General features: G+C 42.2%; 1 protein-coding gene across 1 annotated transcript in view; it reads left to right on the forward strand.

Moving 5' to 3' along the window:
* Positions 1 to 24372: 24372 nt before the first annotated feature.
* LOC119656874 (calcyphosin-like protein) overlaps positions 24373 to 25728 on the forward strand; it is a 40848-nt gene continuing 39492 nt past the window's right edge. The window contains exon 1 of the mRNA XM_038063538.1: positions 24373 to 24509. Within this exon, the coding sequence (XP_037919466.1) occupies positions 24489 to 24509 (21 nt within the window). The 5' untranslated portion in view covers positions 24373 to 24488. The remainder of the gene's footprint in view (positions 24510 to 25728) is intronic.

Genomic DNA, 25728 nt, shown 5'->3' on the forward strand with positions numbered 1-25728 from the left:
ATAAGAATGCAGACCATTTAAATATCCTCCCAAAAGGCGATCCCCACTACATTTAATGAATTCTGAGATGTGGTTAGTAAACTGTTACTGCTTAAAAAAGATGGTGATCTTTGGAGGGCAAGCCTTTCTGTGTTTTTTTCTACGGGATTTCAGCTTCTATCCAGCAATGGCGTTAAAATTAGAATTTTATTATCATTGGAGGGCAAATTACCATAGGTTCTATTTAATAGAGAGTAAAATTTATTTTTCTTAGTAGTAGTTAGTAAACCTAAAGTTGAAAAGTTTCTCCACTTCCACTTAACGGAGACGACTGGCTATTGACCTCGTTTCCAAACCATTTTACTTTCTGGAATGCTAAGAAGATAATTTTGCATTGCAATTGTACAGTGCTATGCACAAAGAAGATTTGCTATATGAAGGAAAAGGACATTTTCTATGAACGACTATAAGTTGTTCAATAACATGCTCGGACGTGTGATAGAGAAGCATGGTCTAAGCGACCTTAACAATCGCGATGCTATTTTTGCAGGTTTTTTCAACATTCACCGCCTAGTCATCGGCAACAAGCTGTTTGAGCACAGGTTCTTTGACCAGTTTATTTCGGTATCAACTGAAAAACTGCAGATATAGAAACTGCCCTCTGTATGTCCATGATAAAAGAGGTGTTAACATCGGCCTTGAAAACGATCACGTTTTACGTGTCGTGGCTACGTTTATTCGCAAAGCAGCCCACTTCAAAAACCTTCAAATTAAATAGGGAAGAAGTACAATAAATTTTGAACGATTGGCCCGAAAATATTAAAGGGTAGTAGGACCTGATACCTGGCAAGAGTGAAGTGAGCCACAAGACTGACTGTGGAAAGGTAGAAGCGAATCGATGAACATAAGAAATGGAGTGCTCTGCTAACTATTGTGACCAGGGGTGGGAGTAACTGCTGTAGGTTTATTATCGTGATAAAATTAGAGAAAGGTTCCATAACACACGTTGCGTAAAAGGAACACAAGTTGCCACAAATTCCAATGACTTCACCATCGTATATCGCATGACTAGAGAGATTGCAGGTAGTTGAGAGCCTTTTAACGACCCGGGAAGGTGGGGTGCCCTTCGCAAAGTTCTTAAATTCTTTTTCGTAAGTGACACTCATTATTCAGGTTTACTGCTCCTGTAAAGCTTATTTATACGAGTTCTCAGGAAAATTACATATGTCTATGCCACCGTATTGCAGCACAGCCCCGCCATGCAAGCACAGCGGTCCTGGTTTATACTGAGTGCAGGCTCAGCATTCATATCAGTGGATGCGAGGCCTATCTAACACCTCTGCCGCAACTAAGGAGTACGGCACCCGAGTTGTACAGCGCAACTCCACGCTTGAGCTCCGAGGAGCTCTGCCCGCGCTGCAGGCATAACCACAACCACCATGATATTCCCACTAGGGGGCCAACCGCAAATAACCGGGCCGAGAACACATTCTCCAGGAATTCTCCTGGAACATATGCTCTCAGAGGGCCATCCCGGTTCCCATGGTACCAGATAACCTCCGGTGAGGCTTCGTGGCAGATGAGTCCCTTGCAGACTCGGGTCTGATCGCCCTCCTCGAGTAGTTTCGCTGAAAGGTAAAACTGCTCCAAACTTCGGCAATGATTATGGAAGTGGAGGATGAGCAAATTCTTCACTTGAAATCTGTTCGAAGTATTCTCGCCATCTATCCGTCGCAACTCGACGGTTGATAAGTAAAGTACCGTTCTTGTCATTGACGCAACAGAAGTGTTCGATATCTTGTGTGCGTTCGTTTCGGCTTTTGACAAGTCGATACAGATCTCTTTCGCCATGCCGAGGGTCCAGTTTATCGTAAAGATTCTTGTAATGGTCCGCTCGGGTGACAGTGACTGCTTTCTTTCCTTCCCGATTGGCATTCTTATAAATTTGCCAATTGGCCGGTGTTTTATCGTCGAGAAATTTTTCGTAGAGGGGTTTCTTTTCACGGACCTTCATTTCAACATCGTCATTCGAAAGCCAAGTATTTCGGTTGATGTACCGCTTATCCGGCTTGGTGACCCCGAGGGTTGCAGAGGCTGCTTTGTGGATCGTGTCTTTCATTTTGTTCCACGATCCTTCCATATTCGTAATGGTCGGTAATTGTAATCATTTCTTCTTTTTTCTCACGAAGTCTCCACCATTTAATGCGTGACGGGCCAGTGCGTTCCTCCCGCTGTTTTATCGGTGGCTTGATTGACAAGATGGCAACCAACGGCCGATGTTGAGGTGCGATGGTCTCATGGGAAACGGCTTTCCAATCAGTGATAGTGGTAAAATGTCGGTGTCTTATGAGAATATAGTCGATTTACGTTTTACTGTTCCGACTATAAAATTTAGAAAAATGAGACAATCTTTTGATGAACCATGTTTTCATAAGTACAAGGTCATGTGTGTCCACAAAATCGATTATACGCTCGCCACCCTCATTGCGCTTTCCGAAACCCTTCCCCCATGGCACCTGTTACCGTCTGCCTTCTCATCCACATGATCATTAAGACCGCCGGCAATGATGATATAGTCGTCAACAGGCACGTGACAAGTCTTTTTATTGAGACGTTGCCAGAAGACATCTTTCTCGACATCAGGCCGACCTGTCTATTGTGCGTACGCGGTGAAGAAGTGAATCGTGCAATCAGCTGATATAATGGTGAGCTTCATCAGCCGATCATCAAATCGTTCGACTTCTTTAATGGCATCACTGAGATACTGAGTGTGTGGGCTACCAAAATATAGAAGTTTATAACCATTCTTACCGCGTTTGCGTTTACTGTCTCAGCTTTTGGCACCAGACCATCGGATTTCTTGCAGATATCAATGCGCCTTTTCGGAAAAGCTCTTGGGAGTTCCTCGGTCTTTCCAGTTAGGGTTCCAACATTTAGCGTGCAGACACGTATTTGTTTTGTTTGCTTTGTCCGAACTAACTGGCTTACGTCCTGACGCCGTCCATTCGTCAAGAACCCTTGCCCATTTCTCGACAGGACAGGGGCCCGTCCTGCCGTGTCGACTGAGGTGGACGCCCTAGCATTTCTCCGAGGCTTGTGACTCAATCCGATCATGATGTTTGTAACGACATTGTATGCATTTCCTTGGTCGGCCAGTCACCAAGAGCGATCAGGGCAAATTTAGCATAGTGGACTAACTCCAACTATACTCTATTCTGAGGATAGTACAGAGTACGTTGTCTCAAACCCTCCTTCTTTACCTGGGCTTGGGACCAGCATACTGTGTTAATAGCAAGCTAATCACTTTTCTATTTAATTCTAATCTTCAATCAAAAATAAATCTATGTTTTCAGCTTTGAATTGATCAAACTAAGTTTTATTAAGGATCTAGGAAGCCCGGAGACCGTACCTATTCAAACCGGTCTATTGAAGGTAAGACACCGTAAGTGGTAAGTTTCTTCTTTGTTTGTTATTCTCCTTCTGCACTCGTTTTTACCACAATAGGTTTTCTTTCGCTCTTAATACACTAACATATTTTCGAAGGTTTCTCGGAATGAATCTTTTATATTATGTTTGAGCATCTTGTAAACTTCCACTTCAAACAACTTCATTTGGATTAGTTGTCGCTTGTTCGATTTTACCTTATTTTCTGAACAACCTGTTCTAAGAAACGTAACGAGCATTTAGGTTCAGTCTGTTAGGGTTTCCGAATTTGCTGAAGAAGCTAATCGTCTATCCGACAATCAAAGGCGTGTAGGTTGTCAAGTGGGCTGCTTGCAAGGGGGACTAAAGTATATGAGCACCTAAATGTATATTCCCGGTGTTTCCAACGATTAAACGAAAATGAAGCAGTAAGACGTATCTTGCAATTCGCTCCGTCTACCAGACGTACAGTTACGTCGCCGTGTTTTACGTGGGTACTTGTCTCGTGGACTTAATCCCACTGTCCTCTTTGAACACGGATTGATTTTGTGACCACAATCAGAGCCCCGGTGCAGCAAGCTACGACGGTACCAGTCTATACCGAGTCCATGGCTCAGCATTCATACTGGTGGATGCAAGACCTACCTAATTCTCTACCGAACTTAGGAGTACGACACCCGTGTTGAAACGCAACACCACGCTGAGACCCAAAGGTCTCTGTTCGCTTGAACGCAACCACAATCCCCATGAAGCTCCCACTAGGGGACCAACCGCAAACAATCGAGCTGTAAGAAGCACATACAACAGGAGTTAACCTGAAGTATACCAGACGTACAGCAGGAAAGAACAAATTCTTGACGAGGTATAAGTATATACCAATGTCGGTATAATGGCAACCTGGAGAATACTCCTGCTGCACTGTACCTTTGCATTCTGAAAAGCCAAGTGGTAGCAGACACGAATCGGACATTGTATAGTTTTTGGTGACAAGCGGAAGGCTCGCTCTCTTGAACTGGGAACCTGTTTCTGACAAGATTTTTGTTGCTAAAATAGGGTCCAGATTAAAGAGCATCACAGTTGCGCAGTGCTACACACGACAAAGTTTTCCGACCAAGTGGGGAAGGATACTTTCTATGAGCAACGATAGGCTGCTTAGGAGAAGCTTCATGAAGGTTACATTGTGGTCGTGATGGATGATTCGAATACCACAGGGGACAGTGATTATACCTTGCTTCCCGTGCATCGTCTTGGCGACTATAACAAACACGATAATAAGCTTGTACACTTCCACAATAAACGCTGTTAAAGCGTAAAGCATGCCACAACGTATCAACTGACCTTAGATATATTAGATTCCACCTCAAGATATATATTGGCCTCAACAAGTTTTTTCACAGAGCAACAGAGTCTAAAATACCAAAACTGAAACGGAAGGGGGAACGGACCCTCAGATAGACAGAAATTTCGAACAACCACTCAAGAATATCGTCTTCGGGGTCCGGCTGCCGTGCAGCAGTAGAAAAACTCGCTGGGAAATATTGATGAACACTGGACAGCCATCAGAAGTGCCCTTATGTTTGGTGCGACCAAAGATGGCTTCATGGGCGTCTCGAGACCTGACTAACTGCGGAAAATTGGGGTCGAATTCATGAGCCTAAAGAACTGGGAGCAGCCGGACTTGACAGATGATGAACCTACATTTATATAATTATTAAACATTCATTTTTCAGGAAAAAATGTGGAAAGTGTGTTCATTATATACATATGTATATAAAATATTCTCCCGATTTGCCAATAAAGAGTACATAATAGCTTAAAAAGAATGATTATGCCGTTCTCTCATATTGCCCCTAATTTTCATGAGAAATGAATCCAATACCAACCGTCCTTTGGTTCATGCCTCGTTAAGAGGGGTAGACCTAAGTATTATTTGTTGTTGTGTTCAATAAAGATACACACAAATTTCCATGAATCAGCAGAAAACATTAGATAATAAACTCAATCACCTATAATAATTGATTCACCCACTTTCCTTCTTTGGAAACTGTGCGCGTGTATGTGGAAATGACAAATACCTTGTGACTTCTCCTTCCAGAAGAAAGGACCTTTAATATTTGGAATAGTCGGTATCATTTCATCCGATCAAAAGCCTAATTATACTATTTCACTAATATGAACAATTAGGAAATTCCTAGAAATTTTCCATCATTTAACGAAGGTCACGGGTAGTGCTCGTTAAGAAAGTGTTTAGGAGACATTTCTGGCCAGCTTCTAACATTTTACCTTTTGGCTCAAAAACCATCAAATCATCTTTTATTCAAAAAATATTTTCCCGATAATGCTAGCATTTTATTTGGCAAAATTCTGATTTTTCATTGGCGTGGGACATTCCATTACATGCATGAAAAAGGATGAGTCCATAAGGAATCTCTTCATAGTAAAGATTAGGAAAATATCGAGTTGAATGCGCCTTGCATTTAGAATTTTTGAATTTCTTATTTTAGAACATATGCATTTAAGAAAGAGAAAGAAAGATGACTAACGATTTCGTTCCGGGCAGTGGTAACTCATCAGACGCTGCCTCACCTCTGCCCTGGTAGCAGCGGGACCGAAAGGGTAGGTAAATGCGTTAACGCGCTGAGTGATGGGGACTCCCCCAGCTGCAAGCCACCCGAATGTCAACTGAATGCCTCCCCGTCATTAGAGGACCACTTCGGGCTAGTGTTAGGAAATTCCTCAATATGGCAGCGCTCCTTAGCATCTCTCCGACTATACTCTCTGGAGAGAGAGTCCCCTGTGTCGGCATAAAGTTACTGACGAATCACATCTCGTCTTTCAAATAAGATGTGATCGCTGATGTTCCCCAACGTATTGCAAAACAACCAGCCGGGAGATCGTGCCTTCTCAATTTTGTGCAGGTAACACTGTAAACCTCCATGCCCTCTTAGAAACTGGGTAAGAAAATAATTAATCTCGCTATGCTTCGGGTTCAATCACAGTTGTCGATCAGCCAGCCAGGCAGATTGACTATCTGCCTCTTGGTTTGTTTTCACAACAGAGCGCCCGCTCATTCACCAGGAACCACCTCTCTCGAGTCCTCTCAATTGCGTTTGCAGATGGTTTTGCATACCTTAGCAAGGAAGACAAAAAGTTAATTTTCGAGTCAAGCGCCAATCCACAGTATTTAATCTTTGGTTTTGAGTATGCAATCATTCCGCCTATGGACGTGAGACATGGGGTCGGGATTCCCTTTTTAGCCAAGATGACTATTTGAGTATTTTCCATTGCATTGCTGAAACCATTAACACTCACTCGCTTAACCGTGGCATCAAGTGCTCAGTCTACTTTGTTCAACAAGTACCGCAACAACCGACCAGGCACCATTGTTCTGAGTTTTAGCAAACTATTGTAAGGAGTATTTTAGGGATTCAGATTCGGCCTTATGATAGATCCATGTGCTACTCTTGACGTGGTCTTTATCTCATTTCTGATATCAAGCGAGCAAAGACCACTACTCTTCGAAACGAACGACCTTCTTACCAGCATCCACCGTAACTTCCTGTCCTAAAACCAGTCTGCCCTGAGAATACGTTCCCGGCAACACATATAGCTTCGGCAAGTCTTCTCCTGACACGCTTTTCGAGCACTTTCCTGACTGTGTCAAGCATACAGAGTGTTCGGTAAGTAGACGGCAGCCTCATGACGTTACATCTACAAGAAAAAATGCGCTCCTTCAGGCGAGCATTAAATACGCAGGGCAGTCGGTCCAGGTATTGGTAGAATACCTCTTTCAGGGTGTTGTCGAGTCCTGACGCGTTATTATTCTTCATAGAGAGAATTGCTTCTTCCAGCTTTTTCTTGGTGCACCTTCCATACTGTTGATATCACTTTAAATGGAATGGTAGGAAATAATGCCCACACAATGAGGCCTACTCATTAAACATTAAATGCCGATTTTTCGGGTGATTAATTTATAACCGAGACCCCACAGATTCCCGCCAGTAGTGAGCTTTGCTTTTATTTGTCGGCTTGTGAAATCACCCTTTAGCTGATTGGAACTTTGCCATTTTGGTAAATGTTCCTCCCGCCCGATTACAAGTTATGCCAAACGTGAAGGCTTTCACGGCCGAGTGCTACTACGAGCGAAGTTCAGTAGGCTGTCGTTATCGGGTTCAAAGCTGAGTTCACGTTTTATAACTCACCCCCCGTCCGTCGCCGACACCAGCAATTCCGACACAAAGTTTACGTCGGAAAACTACGAACCCCGTTCTAGCTACCATTTCAACATTTCAAGAATCCATTTCCCTCTAAAGTCGTGATGAGGCCCCAATGAAGTTGTCCCAAACCAGGATCTCCACCTCCGTGATCAAAACAGCATCCTGGAGAACATTGAGCCTGCATTGAAAGTTTGGCATCGTTTCTTTCGACTTTGGTGTTAGATATACACTGGTATACTTTGTTTCTAAACACCGAATATAATAAAGACGTTTCGGCCTTGAGTGCGAACCCAGAGTCGAGTGCTGTCCCCCATGTGGCTGGGTTTTTATTTCGGCACTGTTCACTGATTAATGGTAGCAGCTTGTGAGCGGCTACACTTCCGTGCATGATGATAGGTAGAGTGCGGATCCCGTTAACTGGATCCTAGCTCTATTCAATTCCGCTTTGAAGGCGAATACAATCCCGAGCCCACGGTATATGCAACGCTCTTATCAAACAAGCCATGATCCCTGCAGAGAACGTTACTCTCCTCTGCGGCATGCTGCTCTTCTGTCAGATCCTCAACAGGTTGTGTACATACGCTCACAGTTAAGCACCTCCAGCACTTGGTGGAACCTAATCGGATTCGTCCTACTTACTATCCAACCAATTCTGATTTTCCTGCTATTAGGAATTTTCCTCGCCCACGGGCTGGGGACTTCCACATGAGCTTTTGGCTTCTAGTATTCGTGTGATCCTATCGTGGCGTTGACCACCTCTGGCCATTCACGCTTTATGGCATCTTTCACTTCAGTATTTTCTGAAAAAAGGCTAAATCTTAGATTCCGAAACAACTTATAGGTTCTAGACTGGATATCTCTTACAGTGGTCCGCATCACAAAACGTACACTTATTGCAGTGGACGGACTCTGTCACCTTTTGCTTTCCGTATGAATGACACTTCTACTCCACTGTATTCGGGGTTTTTCTTGTGGATCTTACTGAACAGTTCCGCAAAGCTTTTGTTGTCCGTCGGCTTGAGAAGAGTTGGCGGCTTAGTTCTCGTTCGTTTCCTCACCTTTTCCTTCGTTGCTCCATGATTCATGACTTTAGACAGACGGTTTTTTACCGGCACAAGTGGGTTGTTTTTTCTTGCCTTTCTCTGCTTTCTTTTTTTTTTAGCCTCTCGACTACCTAGATGAAGCCTGCGTCTTACTTATTTCGCTTTTTGCCCAGTTGACTCTGCAGCAGACTATCTGTGGTATTTCATGATTATGTTTGGGATTTTGTTGGACTACTGCCTTCATCCAGATCAAGTAGGCGGCGCGAGATCTTGGGCTGCATATCAACGAAGGCAAGACAAAGTATATGGTGGCAATGTCAGCATCGAAAATCAACCAACCAACAACATCAAACCGCACTGGTTAAACAGGAAGAATAAAGATAGGAGAATACAACTTTGAGATCGTTGATAATTTCTCCTATCTAGGGTCGAAAATTTCAACCGATAACAGCTACGACGATGAAATCCGCGCACGATTGTTGTCAGCCAACAGAGCCTATTTCAGCTTACAAAAACTGTTCCGCTCGAAACGTCTCACCATAGGGTCAAAGCTCTTACTGTTCAAGACAATGATCTTGCCAGTCCTCTTGTATTCCTCGGAAACTTGGGTTCTTAGCAAGAAAAATTGCGAACTCTTGGCCGTGTTCGAGAGAAGAATCCTCCGAAGAATTTTTGGCCCCCTACATGAGGATGGACGATTCCGTAGCCTAAATAACGACGAAATCTATGAGCGATACCATGACCGTCAGATTGTGGATAAAATCCGGTTCAATATGTTATGGTGGGCGGGTTACTTAATCCGTAAGGATGAGGATGATCCAGCCCGTAAAGTCTATAAGAAGACGAGACAGGCCCTGCCTAAGCGATGGCGTAGGTCAGGACGCCAGACAGCTTTTAGGGACATCGAATTGGTGGACCTCGGCGCAAAACCGGGATGTCTGGGGTTTCTTATTAAGGCAGGCCTAGACCGGATACCGGTTGTTGTGCCGCTGATGATGATTTTGATGGACTCTGATAGCGGATATTCACTCGTTAAAGTGACCCATTAGGTGAAAATGTGCTCCGGCCCGACATCAACTGGAATCCTTAAACAAAAAGATGGAAGTATAATCAACGTGAGCGACTGCATAAATAAAAATGAGGCGTCCTACTTTTCGGAACTTCTGGACCTTGGAACCCCCCCAGTGCATTAGCAACTGTGAAGTTTTCTGCAGAACTTGAGCTCTCAATCGCTGGAATTGATTTTTCATCCATAGAGAAATGGATACTGGCATCAAAGCCTGAAATTAAATCCTGTTCATTGACAGTATACCCCCGGAGTTTCGGAAAAGTAGAGCTTGCTGAGAGGTGATCCAGTAAATATCTAACGAATTGAAGTATCATCCATCATGCCAAGCTGTTAGACTGCAGGACATCTCGCTATTATGACCTTTTTTACCGAAATATTGGAGAATAAGCTCAAACTTTGCGCTGAAAACCTGATTGACAAATATCAAGGTGGCTACCACTGATTAACTATTTACGGCAATGAAATTTCTAAAAAAATGTTGACGATTACCAAATATTTGTAGACTTCAAGTGGGATTAGCAGGTATTAATGGCTCAGCACTGGACAAAATATTGCTGCAATAAGAGATTCTTGCAAAACTAATCCAGCTCATAAATTTGATGATAACAGGCACTATAGCTGAAGTGCAGCCTTAGAATACGCCATTTGACGAAACAGGGTTATAATAAGGAGGCCTGGTCCCCATTCTTTTCCAATTGACAGTCGAAGATATAGTCGATAAGCCCCCATCGATACCAGAAAAACGCGGTTATTTAAGACCGACCAGGTAGTGGCATATGCTGGTAATTCTCAGACTTTGTTCATACCTTTTCGTGGTCCAAAAGAGAATGCTGACCATATTGCCCCTACAGGGTGCTGTAATCCTGTAGTGTACCGTTGCGGTCTTGAATGAAGTGCTCTAACACACTTCAAGGCCCTGATTGAATATGGGTTGTTGTGTTAACGATTATTATAAAAGAGACGCTGGTATGCATCAACAGGATAGCGAAGAAAGCCGCAATTAGGATAAATGAAAACCAAACAGAGGTCATTATGCAAACCAGAAAAAGAACGCTATCTAAACAGGATATTACTGCTGATGAGTGAAATTTTGAAGCTATCCAAGGACTCAAATGAAGTTGATGCAATAGAGGCATGAATCCAGCTGGCAAATAAAACTTACTGGTCCGGCCTCCCCATTCTAAAGTCAAAATGCATACACAGGAAAGCGGAGCTGCCAAATTATCCTCAGACCTGTGCTAGGTTATTGTGGCGAAGGATGGACATCAACTAAGGCAACAATAAAAACAGAATATTGGAAGCGATTTTCAAGAGAGATGAGTTGCGCATCAGGACAACGAATTTGCATGAAATCTATGGAGAACCAAAAGTGTCGACCGCAATATAACTGCAGACTGCATTAACAGACCAACATATGGACGACCCGAGAATACCCAAGTGAAAAACTGAATGAAGGAGATGTATCAGAATACCGAGGAAAAGATTGAAAGACACAGTCCACGGCGCACACTGGGACGAATCGTTATTTTAGCATGACAAAATTATTTGCTCATTGTTTATGAGAGCGATTTTGGTAAAACATAGAATTCAAGGGTAACAGAGTTTGCTAGTTACAAATTCGAGTAAAATTTCAAAATGGCGGATCCAATATGACATTTGAAGATACGAGATTTCATTCACATTAGTGGTTTTAACGATTCAATATACCCAATTTGACGTTAGATTTATTAAAAAATGTACACGGGAATTAACAGACAGCGGAAATATTAATAAAACAAAAAATTAAATAAAAATTTGTATTTCAAAAGGACTTATTCTTATCTATTAATATATTATGTATAGTAGAAATATAAGTACATTTTTTTAAAATTAGATTTCTGCTTCTTCGTCTTCATTCGCACAGCAAATAGGAGTTCTAAAGCATACTTATTACCACCTGGTTAAATTTGGTTTTATTCTTTTTGGGATTTTTTCGTTTACTTGTTACAATGGGGTCCGAAGATACAAGCATCCAATTAAATATATCAACATTTGTATTTATTCTTGATGTTTTCCTGGAATGGCATTGCCTTAAAATTTTGTATTCCTTATGGCCTGCTTCAATGACATCTTCAGATAACTGGCCTATTGGCAAAGGTAAAGATTTTATAATATCAGCACCATGTAACAAGAGTTTGTGAACCGTGGCACTCATTTTATACCATGCAATGGCACTATTGTACACAAAATAATGTTAGAATCGGCATATAATGAATTATCTGCAAAATTCTGTTTGTATATGCTATGCCCACCACTTCCATCTAAACCCCATTTGCAATAAATTTCGATGATATTTGAGTTCTCCGAAATATTCTGAAGAATTACTTCAGCCTGTACTTGTGTCAAACGTTCTGCTGTATGTGTAAGAAGATCTTGCAAGGGCACAAAAGCTTCTTTTTTAGAAACGGTAATGTTTGGAGGATAACACATCTTTTTTGCCTCTACTATTAAATGATACGAAGGGTAAATGTCAGCCCCTCTTTCCTTCGCTCCAACTCGCATGGTTATATAATCCTCCTTGGTTAGGCCAAGATCAACTACAAGACCTAAAGCCTCTTCAGGGCTGTATGCTCTTATAGAACCAGAGGATTGTGTATCGTGAGCAGTCTTCATTTTTTTTATTCTGTTGGGTGAAGATTGGATGGCTAATTTTACAACCTTAGCTACACCTCTCTTTCCAGATTTGACTAAGCTTGACTCTGTGGCCATGTACAATTTGTCTGTGCTTATGCTTGATGTTAATTCACTGATCTGCCTTTGCTTAGTACGTAGAGAACTTTCTTCAAAGTCCTTTTTTGGCCTTCCGGATAGCCGAAGCGGCTCTAATTCAAATATCTCTGGAAGTTTTAAATCTTCATCAAGCCATTTCATGTTGTTGTTCCGAAACCGCTCATACGTGTAATGAGAATTGCGCCATTTTATAAATAATTTTGCAACAAACGTTTTTACTATATTTTTCAGTTGCTTTGAGCAATTTTCTGAAAGTTCGTTTATGGCAAATTTTTCCGTTATATAGCCAATCAATTGTTGATTACATTTGGCTGATGACATTTTGTTGAATTGGCTGTTTCTTAGCACTGTAAAAAGTTCCCCTTTCTTAATTCGAATTTCATTAGGAACAGGGTCAAGTCGACTACCTGAAAGAAATTTAGCGATTTTAAGAAAAGGGGGAAACGGGGGGACATGAGTATTACATGCCTTTATCAGCTATACGTTGTGCTACAAAACAAGTAAAAAAAAGTCATGGAACTTTTTGGAACTTTTTTTGTAACACAAGCAAAAGTCAAAATTTCAATTTCTTTTAAACATCAAGTAGTAGTATTTTGTGATACGCATACTAAGTAATTACTTCGTACACAGTAATGATATTAATAACTGCAAATTAAAGTACCTACCTGACGATTCTAAATTCATGATACAAAACTTTAATTTTTCTTACTAACAAAAGTGTAACGACCGTATAGTAACTGTCAACAATTTGTTGTAACTCACCAGTATCAACGAATAGAAACAATTACTCAACTTTGCGCGCATGGGATGAGCGCTGTGTCGCAGAAAAAAGGAAATTTTTTCTAGTTTACAATAAAGGGACTTATAGTGTAAATTTCTGGCGCATTTTTTTTAAATTTGGGAAAAATATTTAAAATCGATTTTGTCGTCGTAATATGGTCGTTTGTCCTTATGTGCGGCGAGGGGGAAATGCTACTAGATTGCTGCTGCTAGGACCGCGACAGTTGGAGGCAAATGTTGAAGCAGCGCAGGATTTGAGCATTTTACTTTGTCCATAAAATACGTAATGATATTATCGCTGTTTTGAATTTATTCTCATCATCTTTTATTTATAGGCGACATTAAGATACAATAATAAAATGAGAATTTGAAATTCACCAGGGCCACAGAAACCCTTTGTAAACCGTTCTCCTGAATTGTAACTTTTTCAACTCTTGAATAACGAACGAACGAGCATTGCCATTAAAATATTACACCATAAATATCTAAGTTTAGAACTCCTTATGAGAAAGTTCAACGAACTCAAACATCTGTTTATTTCTCAAGATACAGCAATCGAAACTTACATTTCAATCAGATAGTTATATTGATTCCTTGTCAATTCTAATTTACTCACATTAACAAATTTTGAGGGCATCGATTTCCCAGGCCCAAATTATTCACTGTGTCAAATATAACAAGAGGAAGGATGAGGACCGTATTGATTAGACACAGGAATGACTTCGAAGGGGGTTAATTCAAAGCATGTAGGAGTAGTTAGCCCGCCGCCTAGTAATTATTCCCCTTTTTTGCTTTTGGTAGACATTTGCGTGTGAAGGACATTTTTATCGATTTACCCACTGAAAGTGATTTGCTTGCTTTAACTGACGTGTCCGCTATGTACTAACAACAGATTTTAGATAGTGATAGTGGGTAATTATTAGATAACTCGATTTGGTTATATTCAGTGGAAAGCGACAGGTGGGCATATGTCCTTATATTTATATCCTCGACTTACTTGAGCTTACTGGAATTCCGCGGAATACAATAGTCATCTTTATAATATATCACAGGCAAATGGGAGGAGGAGGTTCATAAAATCAAACTGAATTTTTACTATATTCCTTGACCACATTGGGCATGTAAACTTACAGCCCGGTAAAGCTGAACAAATGTATAGTGAAAATGCTCGTCCTGTTTTTCTTATCAGGCAAAACAAGCTCAAAATCCTTTCAAATGAAAACTAGTTTGAAAGGTCATCTAAGTTTTCCGTATATGACTCTTGCATTTAAATCATTCAAACCCTAATGACCAATGCATAGTAATAGGTTGCCAAGCTGGATTATTATTATTATTTTTTCACGTCATTACAACAAGGAAATTGACGCTTGCTTTTTCTCCTCACGGTTCCAACAACTGTTTTCAAAAATGACCTTTAGGCTTTGATCCGCCGCTTATTCGTTGGCGATTTTTTACACCTTTTTTTACACCCCTGCTACCATTTTCGGCGCCACATTTTCTGGTACCAGCACCTCTCCTAGAGTCTCCTCTAGATTCCTCCTTTCTTTCACAAATCTAGGAAAATGGAAGAATACATGCTCTGGGTCCTCTGGAACTCCATCGCAATTTGGACAGCCGGGTGAGGTATCCAGTTTAAACCTGTGCAGGTATTGTCGATATCCTCCGTGCCCCGTATGAAACTGGGTGAGATTATTATTAATCTCACGTGTTGTCTCTTCAATCATCCCTTGACGGCAGAAATGAGCCTATGAGTCCAACGATCCTTTCCCGAGCGTTTGGCCGAATTGAATGCATTTTTCACGTCCAGGGTTACTACCGCAATATTTACTGCCCTTTCCCTTTCTGTGTATTGCATCTTCAGCCAAACGAGGAACCAATTTGATAGTACGAATGGTTAATCTGGCTTTATGGATCCAATTCTTCCGATTTACAGGGTCGCCTTGGCTCTCAACCACCAGGAGTAATTTTTCGGTATGAGGATGGTTCAACCGCGGTTTTACCAGGCTTGGGCACAAGTACCAACTTCCACTGCCTCCATGCACTGAAAATATCCCCTCGGAAATGCACGCTTCGAACAACTCAGCGAACATATCCGGTCTGGATTTCACGGCAAGCTTAAGGACCTTATTCGGTACTCCGTCCAGGCCCGGCGCTTTATTGTCTTTTGTTCTACCGCACATTTCCAGCAGCTAGTCTCTGGTGGCTGAAGGAATTGCCGTCACATTAAGAGGTGGTTGGAATTTATCGGTGCCCTCCTCTTGCTGGAGAAATAACCCCTGTATGGTTTTCAGTAAGAGGGTAGGGCACGTAATCAGCGGAGATGTACGGCCTCTGAATTATCCCGTCACGATTCTATAAGTGATCTCCCATGGGTTTACGTCCGCTTCTGAACAGAGCTCCTTGCAACTCGGTTGCAGGCTGATCGAAGGCTGGTCAGTTCATCATTCCACCAGTAGTTTGGTCTTCTACTGGGGAATGAGCACATGCTCGGCATGGACGCATCACATGCTTTGGCGATGCATTGAGTCAGATGGACGGCTCTATTTTGTAGAGGCGCCTGCTTTACCAGGTTGATCTAACCACACCTCTATGAAGGTCTGCTCATCCAAAGATTTTGCAGACCAGCCTGAAATCTTTTTCGACTTCGGACATGAGATTTCTTCCCCCTGTGGCTTAAAGAAGATTGCCTGATGATCGCTGTGGGTGTAGCGTTCGCTGACGCACCAGGACATACCACGCGCCAGTGCAGGGCTGACAAAGGTCAGATCTACAACCGAGCCTAACACCCCTTCCTGAAAGGTGTTTACAGCACCTTCGTTAGCCAAAACTATGCCCATCTGCACAAATGCTTCTAATAAACTGGGCCCCCTAGCATTTGATTCTCTGCTACCCCACTCTAGGGCCCAGGCATTGAAATCACCAGCAATCACCTTTGGACTTCGTCCCCTTGCGTCAAGAACTAGATTATCAAGTATTTGCTCGAATTCAGACAGTGTCAAACTTGGTGGGGCGTAGCAGCTGTATAAATATGCACCACTTATTTTCCCCCACACAAAGCCACTGGCTGCCTGGCTCGAACATGAGATCCCCTTTCTGGGTTCTTGGGATTCTGTTCACATTTCCGCTCAAATCTTTTAGGTCTTGATCAGCTTTGACCTTTTTGAGTATCTCCGTGGACATATTGCCCTTACTGGTGATAACAATCACATCTGGATGAGTTCGCACTTTTGCTTTTCGTTTCGCTATTTTGTTGGTAACTTCAGTCCATCCATCGTTTTCGTTCATCTTGGGCTTCGCAACACTGATCAAGTTTCCTACATTCGCTGTATGCTATCCTCCGTCTGAGGTGTTGGAGCTAGTTTTGAGAATGTCCTATCCGCCTTTTTTTCTCTTAGGCACCTGCTGATTATTTAGAGGATCCCCCTCTTTTTCACGTACCCGTTTATTTTGGCGTGATTCGGTAGTACGGTTAGGCATCACTTGTGACACTGTTGGCACAGCGGGGTTCGGCGTATCCTTATTATTCTTTTCTTCCATCTGCGATCTATTTGAAAGGATTCTAATAGCCCTAACCATGTACTTTATGGCTTGGTGCACATTGTACTTGTCCTTGATAAATTCGGACAGCTCAAATATTTTTGCCCCAAGCTGGATGAAGGGTAATTCCTCCGGATCGGGACTCTGCTCCCTATAAGCCTCCGGTTACTCCGGCTCCTTCACTTTTGGCGTTTACTGACCTTGCCTGTACTTTATCCTTCATTGTCTTTGGCATTGGTGGAGATCTCAAAGTTGACGAGCTTCTTTTGAATGGACCTTCCTTATTCCTGGAGCACCTCCTGCTGTCGCGCATCTTGAACATATGCGGTGGATGTTGTCACGGTTTTTGTCGTTCAAAAATCTGCCTTCAGTTCATCTTTATTTGGGCTTGTTACTGGTGTTCTCGGTAAGGTCGTACTTCGCTTGAACACCTCTTTCTCCAGATCCAAATCATTTGTAACATTATGTGCCAAGGTGACCAAGTTGTCCACCACCCGCAGGCACTGCGGTCGAGGGATATGCTCACTCCCAAAAGCCGCCGGTACTAGCTTTCCAAGCCCCTGCACCGTAAGTTTCCTTCTTCTCTCGTCTTCCATGGTGGTTTTATGTTCAGGGTATTCTTCCCATAGCCATTTTGGTCAACGCACCAGAGATGAGCAAACACTAGCCCATGCACAGTCAGAAAAGAAAAGTACATGAACACATAAATAGGTATGGTAAAATCTGCCAGCTGGGGTCGCGCCTGATGGGAGATCCTCACAGGACTATCTGTCTGTCTGCCTGTCTTTCTGTCCGTCACACGCATTTTTATCGGAAACGGTTATAGCGATTGGCACCAAATTTGGAAGAAAGGTGGGAACTGTGAATGCTCACGCATACAGTGAGTTACATCCTTTTACGTCGAATTTAAGGGTGGGTCCCCATACATGCAAAAAGAGGATCTACTTTTTTTTTTCACCAAATATAGTCATGTGGGGTATCAAATGTAAGGTCTCTGTTAGTACTTTTCGAAGCCGACATTTGTTGAAAGGGTGGGGAGTGCGGGGGGTTAGAAGTGATTATTTCTTTAAGGGGGCCATTCTCAGAAACTACCCAACTGAAAAATCTGAAATCAGAAGGCTGCCACTATTTGGTGCCTGGGCTCCGAATTGTCTAATTTTTTTGATAGGTTTTGAGGGGGTTTCGGCGATTTTAAAGTTTAAAGCTTTTTAAGAAAACAATTTCGAATTTTTACTAAAGTGAAATTCTAAAGAGTATTATGAAATTGAAAAGAGGATGATGGCGGTGCTAAAAGATGCTAGATATTGTGATGAAAGATGCCAGTATTCTCTTAAGGGGTCATCCCGTCCCCGTCGGTTCCGCGGAATCGATTTTTTTTTACATCAATTGTATCTAGATATAGTGTAGAATATATGGGCAAAATGATTTTTAATATTCGGAGTCGTTTGGAAATTACAGTGTTAAACAGGTAAGGTGTCACATGTCAGATTTATGTCGATGTCGATGTCCGAATGACGTTCGAATGACTTCGCTAAAATTATAAGGCTTGAGGCCAAGACTATATATATGTGTTTCTTGAAGAATCCTAAGGTTTATGGACTAGGCTTAGCAGATTAATGGGCAATCAAGATTTTATGGCTAAAAATCACAATTTACTTTTTAAACGCGTTTTTCTCTAAACTGCATATTGTAAATCGGCTGCTACCATAGCCCGAACACTATCCAACGGAATTTTTTGAGATTTTCACGATTTATTTGGAACATATTTCTAGGGTCCGCAAAGTAGGATAATTGGAATTTATTCGGTAGTTTTTTTTTCATTAAAGAAGCCTTAAAAAAAAGCCAAAATTCACAGCTTTTAATATTTTTTAATGATCCTAGTTTGCGGACTGTAGTTAAGTCTGCATGTTAAAATGCCGTTTTTTTCTTTAAGATGATCGCATCGCCCTCAACCGTGGTAGCAGAAAAACACCTTTTTTTGAGATGGGTATATGAATTCCTCTGAACTATGCTATCGGGTTGGAAAAATTACTACGCATGCTCTAGATATTAGTAAATATATGGTGAAAAATTCGTATTTGTATCTTCATCCAGTTCTTCACAAAAAAATCCAAAAGAAAGCGAAAAAAACGGCCTTCACACGGGATGATCCCCTTAAGCTAATAACAGCTGGCGACGAGATTTAGTAAAGAGATACGTATATGACTGTCTCAAGCCAATAAACCGTGAAAAAATCTGCCATATTCCCAGAACATGTAGGTCTCACTTTCCAGCAGAATGTTGAGTCCATGAATGACTAACTGAATAAGTAATTGCTCTCATAGCTCCCACGATTTCCATTAAAAGTCATCAGATCAATCTCGGATGAAGATAATTCCAACATGCTTTTTACATACATACGTATTTACACAGCTTGAAACACTCGGTAATATCTGTAAAATATTTAACGAGTAAATTTAGATAATGCAGAAAGATCTATTATCTTTGAAAGTACATCCACTGGAGAAAGTTTGCATCCAGATTAGATTCTAAGTTTGATCAATGAAAAGTGTTCTTAATGTGATACCATTTAAGCTTTCCTTTGTATCTCATCGTAGCGTATTATTTTCTTATTCAAGTCCTTTTTTAAGGTTTTGTGTAAACACAAAACCTTATTAAAATCGGTTTACCGTCTGTCTGTCTGTCTGTCTGTCCGTCTGTCTGTCTGTCTGTCTGTCTGTCCGTCACACGCATTTTTCTCGGAAACGGTTATAGCGATTGACACCAAATTTGGTAGAAAGGTGAGAACTGTGAACGCTCACGCATACAGTGAGTTACATCATTTTACGTTGAATTTAAGGGGGGGCCCCCATACATGCAAAAGGGGGGTGTACATTTTTTTTTCATCAAATATAGTCATGTGGGGTATCAAATTAAAGGTCTCGGTTAGTACTTTTCGAAGCCGGTCTTAGTTTTGACATTTGTTAGAAAGGTGGGGAGTGCGGAGGGTTGAAAGTGACCATTCCTTTAAGGGGGCCATTCTCAGAACTACTAAACCGAAATATCTGAAAAAAATTAGGAGGCTGCCACTATATGGTGCCTGGGCTCCGAAATACTTTCCATACTGATATCTGTACAAATAAAGTTAATAATAGTATATTACCATAATTTTTAGTAATTGGCTGCAAAACCCCCCTTAAGTTCATGTTAGCAACATGAAGTTTCGCAATAATATAGGGTATAATATAGAGCATGATCTCACCAAGTTTGGTCGAATTACCGCTATTACTAACAAAGTTATAATACGTCAAAGTTGTCACTTCCTTGTAAATTCAAGACTATGAATGTCAATGTCATCCGAAAGTGGATATTCTCACATAATATATGCATATATTACGTGCTACGTACAAAGAAATACACAAAACCTTTCGTACCTGAAGTGTCCAGCTTCCGGTTTCCCGACTTGTTTTATTATTATTATTCTGTTAAGGGAAATTCGCACCGCGTCTTTAAAGAACTATTGTGCCCCTCTCACTGGTTAGAGTGTACCTATTGATCATAGTATCTCAAACAGGCCTAAAACCGTCAGGAACTTTAGTATGTTCCCTACTTCCAGATGTTTCAGCTTTGCATCTGGTATTAAGTGTTCTCCAAGATGCTTCGACCTACTTTGCACAAGTGCCGGACACTGTCCCAGGATGTGTATAGAGGTTTCACCATACTCCTCACAAAACCTGCAGGCAATCTCCGTAGATATCCCTAGCTTCCTTAGTGATAGTTCAGCCAACAATGAGCAGTGAGAATTCCTACTATGATTCGGAGGTTCTTTTTGGTAAGGTTTAGGCAATCCTTTGTGCAGAAGTGCATTGAGGGCATCTTCCGGACAGGATTTCAGAGCTCCGTTAGCACCTGCACACGCCTCCCGCTCAGTACCTGCCACCGTACAATAGAACTGAAAATAAGGATGGGGTCGACTACGGTTGTGAACATCCCGAGGACCATCCTCGATGGCAGGTTCCATTCCAAATGCCGTCTTGCAGTCGAAGAGGGCTATACAAACTTCCTTAATCTTGGGGTTTATGTTCAGCCTTTAATTTGCCTTACTATCTAGCGTCATACCCAAATGCTTTACCTTGGATTAAAGAACTACTCTTTGTTCATTTAGCCTCGCGAGGTGGAATTCGGGTGCTCTGGTCATGGTGATGAAGAGTTTTACACCATTCCTGTCCAACATGCGTAGAATTTCATCTATGATCATCAACCAGAACACCGGAAAGATGGTGTCACTCTGGGACTTCCTTCTACTCACAGCTGGTCAGGTGCCTATTTCGCAGATCAGATTGAATTTTACTGGTTCTTAGCATGAATATTATCCAATGTGTTAGATACCTCTTCAGGCTTATTCTGGCTAGAGCTTCTGTGATGGCTCCGTTGCTATTGCTGTTGTTGGCTCCATCCAGGAAGGCAGTCAGCGTGTATTGTTTGTGGTTAGTCTTCTCACATCAGTACTAATTACTTACCCATCCTTAAGTCCAGGCCGAGCTTTAGGGATGCGCTGGTAAAAATTTAAATGGCGAGCACAAATAATACGGATGAGGAGATATTGGGAATGGAGAATGAGTTGGTTCCGTTGTAAGAAAGTGCATTGCCCGTCCAGCGAAGCGCGCAGCAACGGCGAGAAAAACCCGACGAGACGTCGAGCTGCGCTAACAGAGAAGAACCCTCGAAAAGTGATGCGACACCTGGGACTTATCAAGAAATGGGTGGTAGTTATGAAGCGGATGCCGTTTGAAATGTTCCCTCAGAAAAACGTCAGCAAAGGCGCGAAAATTGGGGTGATGGACCTGGATAAGCCCCTTGACGGAATTTCGTACCAAAGGCGAACAAGGAGAGTAATAGAAAATGCGCCAAAAGCAGAAAGAACCGCGCCTCCCACTGAGAACACCACGAGCGCTAAATGGATCGTTGAAGAGCGAACTGGAAAAAAATCGAAAGGAGGAAAGGACAAGACAAGACTTTACTTCACTTCGGAAAATGAAGAGTGGTGGAGTCCTAGTCGAATTAGGTAGGTGCCAAGAGGCTTCTGGGAGAGAAAGTTTTGGTGTCTAGCCTGGAACTAACGTGCTCTTTGAGAATCCGAGACCTTGGCTGCCTGACAAAAAAGAAAGAGGTAGAAGAGGCCATCAGACGCCGGGGGTCCGGGGGTAACTAATGCCCGGATTGGTGTCGCCTCTGTGAACTCCCCAGGCCAAAAATTTCCTGTGATGGAGGAAGCTTTTAAACAGCGAGAAAAAAGAACACCTGCAACGAAAAGGGGGGTTGTGTCCCTTGGAGGGACCGTGGTGCGTCTGATGAGAACGTTGCGAACACTGCAAGCTCGAGGTGATCTTCAGTTTTCAGAGCAGAACTGGAAAGAGCTAGGACGCGGTCAACATGATTCACATCCTACAAATCAATATACACTGGAGGGCAACCGATTACGAGTTGCTAGCGCTGTTTATTGGAGGAAAAAAGCTAAGCCAGTGCTCATCAGTGAACAATGCTAAAACAAGGACCCAGCTTTATGCCACCTTGACGTATCAAGCGCCACTGCCGTCTGGTTTCGGGACGGCACCCACCTTAAGGTTTTTGCGTAAGGCTGAGGGGGCGTCTTTGTCTGGATTCGGTGTTTACGGGTAACGTTTTTCAGCATCTATCTAACACCGAGTGCGATGGTGACGGACTTTCGTCGCAAGCTTAATGCTCTGGAGGACGCTATGTTGAGCACACAAGGGCGGATCTTTGTCGGGGGTGACTTCAATGCCAGGGTACTTGAATGGGGCATGCCTCACCCAGACTTTAGATGGAAACGAATTCTCGAAATGGCGGGGGAATAAGACTTGCAGTTTTTAACACCTGATCTATCCCAACGTTCCATCGCCCAGGCTGCGAGGGAAGCATTCCATACGTAACCTTCGCGTCGGAGTGTTTTTCTGGGCATGGAACCTCCCCAAGGTTTGTCGAAACTCTTGAAAGAGGAGTGGCTGTGCTAGACCCTAATCTCTCTCTAATCGGGGGTGGTATCGCTGCAGCTGACACTGTGGTAAGTGCGGTTATGTGTGTCACAAACTCCGCCGCTTGACACTGCGTCTAAACGACCCAGAAGAAGCTTGTATCATGATGGCAGAGCACAGATCAGACAAAATGAGGCACCGCAGTACAACAAACACGTAACGCACAGCTGCTGCTAGGATTTGGTGAACGAGGTGAATCGGTTATAAACTGATAATCCGAGAAATTGGGGTTCTACGGAAACCCTATTCACCTAAGACCAAGTAGATGTACCGCATCGTATGGACACTATTCCCTGCGCACCCCCGGTACGAGATGCTGACGGCTGACATTTCTTTTAAAAAAAGTTGAAAGGAGCAGTCCTCGCTATGAAAAACAAGAAGGCGTCAAGTCCCGAGAGCATCCCAGCAGAGGTGTACAAACCGGTGTTCTAACTTCGGCAGACCTACTGCTCGGCGCATTCAACCCTTGCCTGAAAGAGGGTATTTTCCCTTCTGGTTGGAAGGTGGCGAGACTTGCGCTGATCGGCAAAGGGAAAGCCGACTCTGAGCTGCCGTCTTCATACCGCCCACTTTTTATGTTTGATACTGCTGGGAAAGTGCTCAAAAAAATCATCAGAAGTAGAAGATACTTGCTGCCGGGGTCTTATCCCAACGACAGTTCGGTTTTAGAGCAGGGATATCCTCAGTTAATGCTGCCATTCAAGTCGTAGACGCCGTTCGTGGAGCGGAGGCTCACAGCCACCGAGCTAGACAGGTAGTGCTCCTCGTAATGATTGATGTCAGAAACGGCTTTAATTCCATAAGGTGGAAAGACTTTCTAGGTAAACTGGGAAGACTATCTGTGGAACCGTTCCCTACCTTGGACTGATTCTTGACTCTAAGATGAGATTAACGGGCAAATCAAAGCAGTCGCGAACATGGCTGCAGCTGGAATTTCAGATTTAAGTTGGCTAATGGCAAATATACATTGGGGCCTCGTAGATTTTATTTCTCCTCGTGCAGAGCTTTCCTCAAAATTTATCTAAATATAATAGTATCCTGACGGATTCCTCACTCTACTATACCCAGAAGTGTTCGATAGAATTCATAACAGATAATTTCAGTGACCTAAAACAGTCAAAGCTTTATTATGTGTGCAGAGTGTTCCAAGTTAGTATGTTGGTGGAACTACTTGAATAAGACTATGCTCTCCAAATGTTCAAATACCTCCATTTGTCCATTCACTTCCAATGAATCATGCTTTGCTGGCACTATATCCATTAACTGCTGCCAGCATGCCTATTGTTAAAAATTTATCCAAACATTCTAATTATGAAAGTCTATTCTTTTGGGAGGCCAAGGACTTTGAGATGTTGCGCTACAGAAGAGGATATAGCATTCTCGCCTGTACATACCATATACGGAATCAATTTCCACAAAGTATCTTTTTTAAGCCAAATTAAATTGTGAATCACTTTGTACGCAGATTTTTCCATGGAGTTGTATTTACATGTGTACATATCTACATAGGTAGATATTCGAGCGAGAACAAATGTATCTTTCATGCGAGGTTAAAAATGCTAAGTGTGCATGTGATTCAGTCAGTTTAAGATAGGTTTTTGCAAGTATTAAGTCATCAATAAAAGTTTTCTGTGTTACAATGAGTGATCCGGATCTTGATGTAAGTGAACAATCAGTAGATAGTGCAAAAGATACACTACTTAAGCTAACAGGAAAGTTCATAAGTGCATTAGCATTGTGATTCATATTCCGTGGGTCTTCCGGTTCCAGGATGTTTCGTTAATTGCTCCTGTAATTGTTTTCAGCAAATTTATCTGATTTTCCCTCATTCTTTATAAGTAACCTTGAAGATTCTTAAAACGGATGTTTCAAGTTTGATCGTGCCAAGAGATTTTCAATGTTAGCCAACAGAAGCAACGGTTGAAATAATCTTGTGATGAAAAATCTATGCATACAGTTCTTGCCGGATTTGTATTCAATCAATCTTGTTTACATATTTACATACACACTTAGTAGCCTCGCGGCATAAACATATTCAGTTTTCTGCACTTTTATCGATCCCAACAACTAATTGGACTCATTTGCAATATGTCACGCCTTTCAACTGCTGCTAATAAACCATCTTATTAATCACCCCAAAGAATAGATGGTTTTCAATGAAATATCTGAAAATATTTAGATATAGTCAGAGATTGGGAAAAAAATCGACGACCGATATGTAGTAGGTTGAGTAGCAACTTGCAGTTTGTTCAAGTAATGAGCGGAGAATGCATGTGAATATCTCTTTGATTCATATGTGAATAAGACTGGATATTCTCGGTTTATCTAGAACGGTCTAGAAAATGAACTGCTAATTGTTAAGACCATTAGAATATGGAAACGACTTTCTAGTTTTTTTCCATAAAGCAACCTGTCTACGATTCGCTTGGAAAGTGTAGATTCAAGAAAGCGTTTCATGAGGGCTGTGTAAATCCATATGGCGAGAAGCCAAGATGGAGTACATTGAGCGCAATTTAATATACCTATTAAAAGTCTAGATCTGTCTGTCCCTCCATCAATGTTTTTTTTAAGAGGAGGAAAATCTTCAAAAGACACTGGGCTAAACACGCACATGTGGCGTTTTCACCCATAACAAACAAACCCGACTATCCCCCTGGCTAACCACCCCACCATAAGGTATTACCTCACGGGGCGGAGTTAGCTTACTGTAGCTTGGTATCCTTTCTTCTTCTTCGTAGATTACACTATCAATGATCATGATCGACGAAACCGATCGTATCCTCTCATGTTTGCCCCACACTTTCCAGTATCAGCACCTCTCTTAAAATTTTCCCTAGGTTTCTCCTTTTTGCCCTGGGTTTGTCAGGACTCCATCGCAG

The sequence above is a fragment of the Hermetia illucens genome, chromosome 1 (assembly GCF_905115235.1).
Source record: "Hermetia illucens chromosome 1, iHerIll2.2.curated.20191125, whole genome shotgun sequence".
Classification (NCBI taxonomy): Eukaryota; Metazoa; Arthropoda; class Insecta; order Diptera; family Stratiomyidae; genus Hermetia; species Hermetia illucens.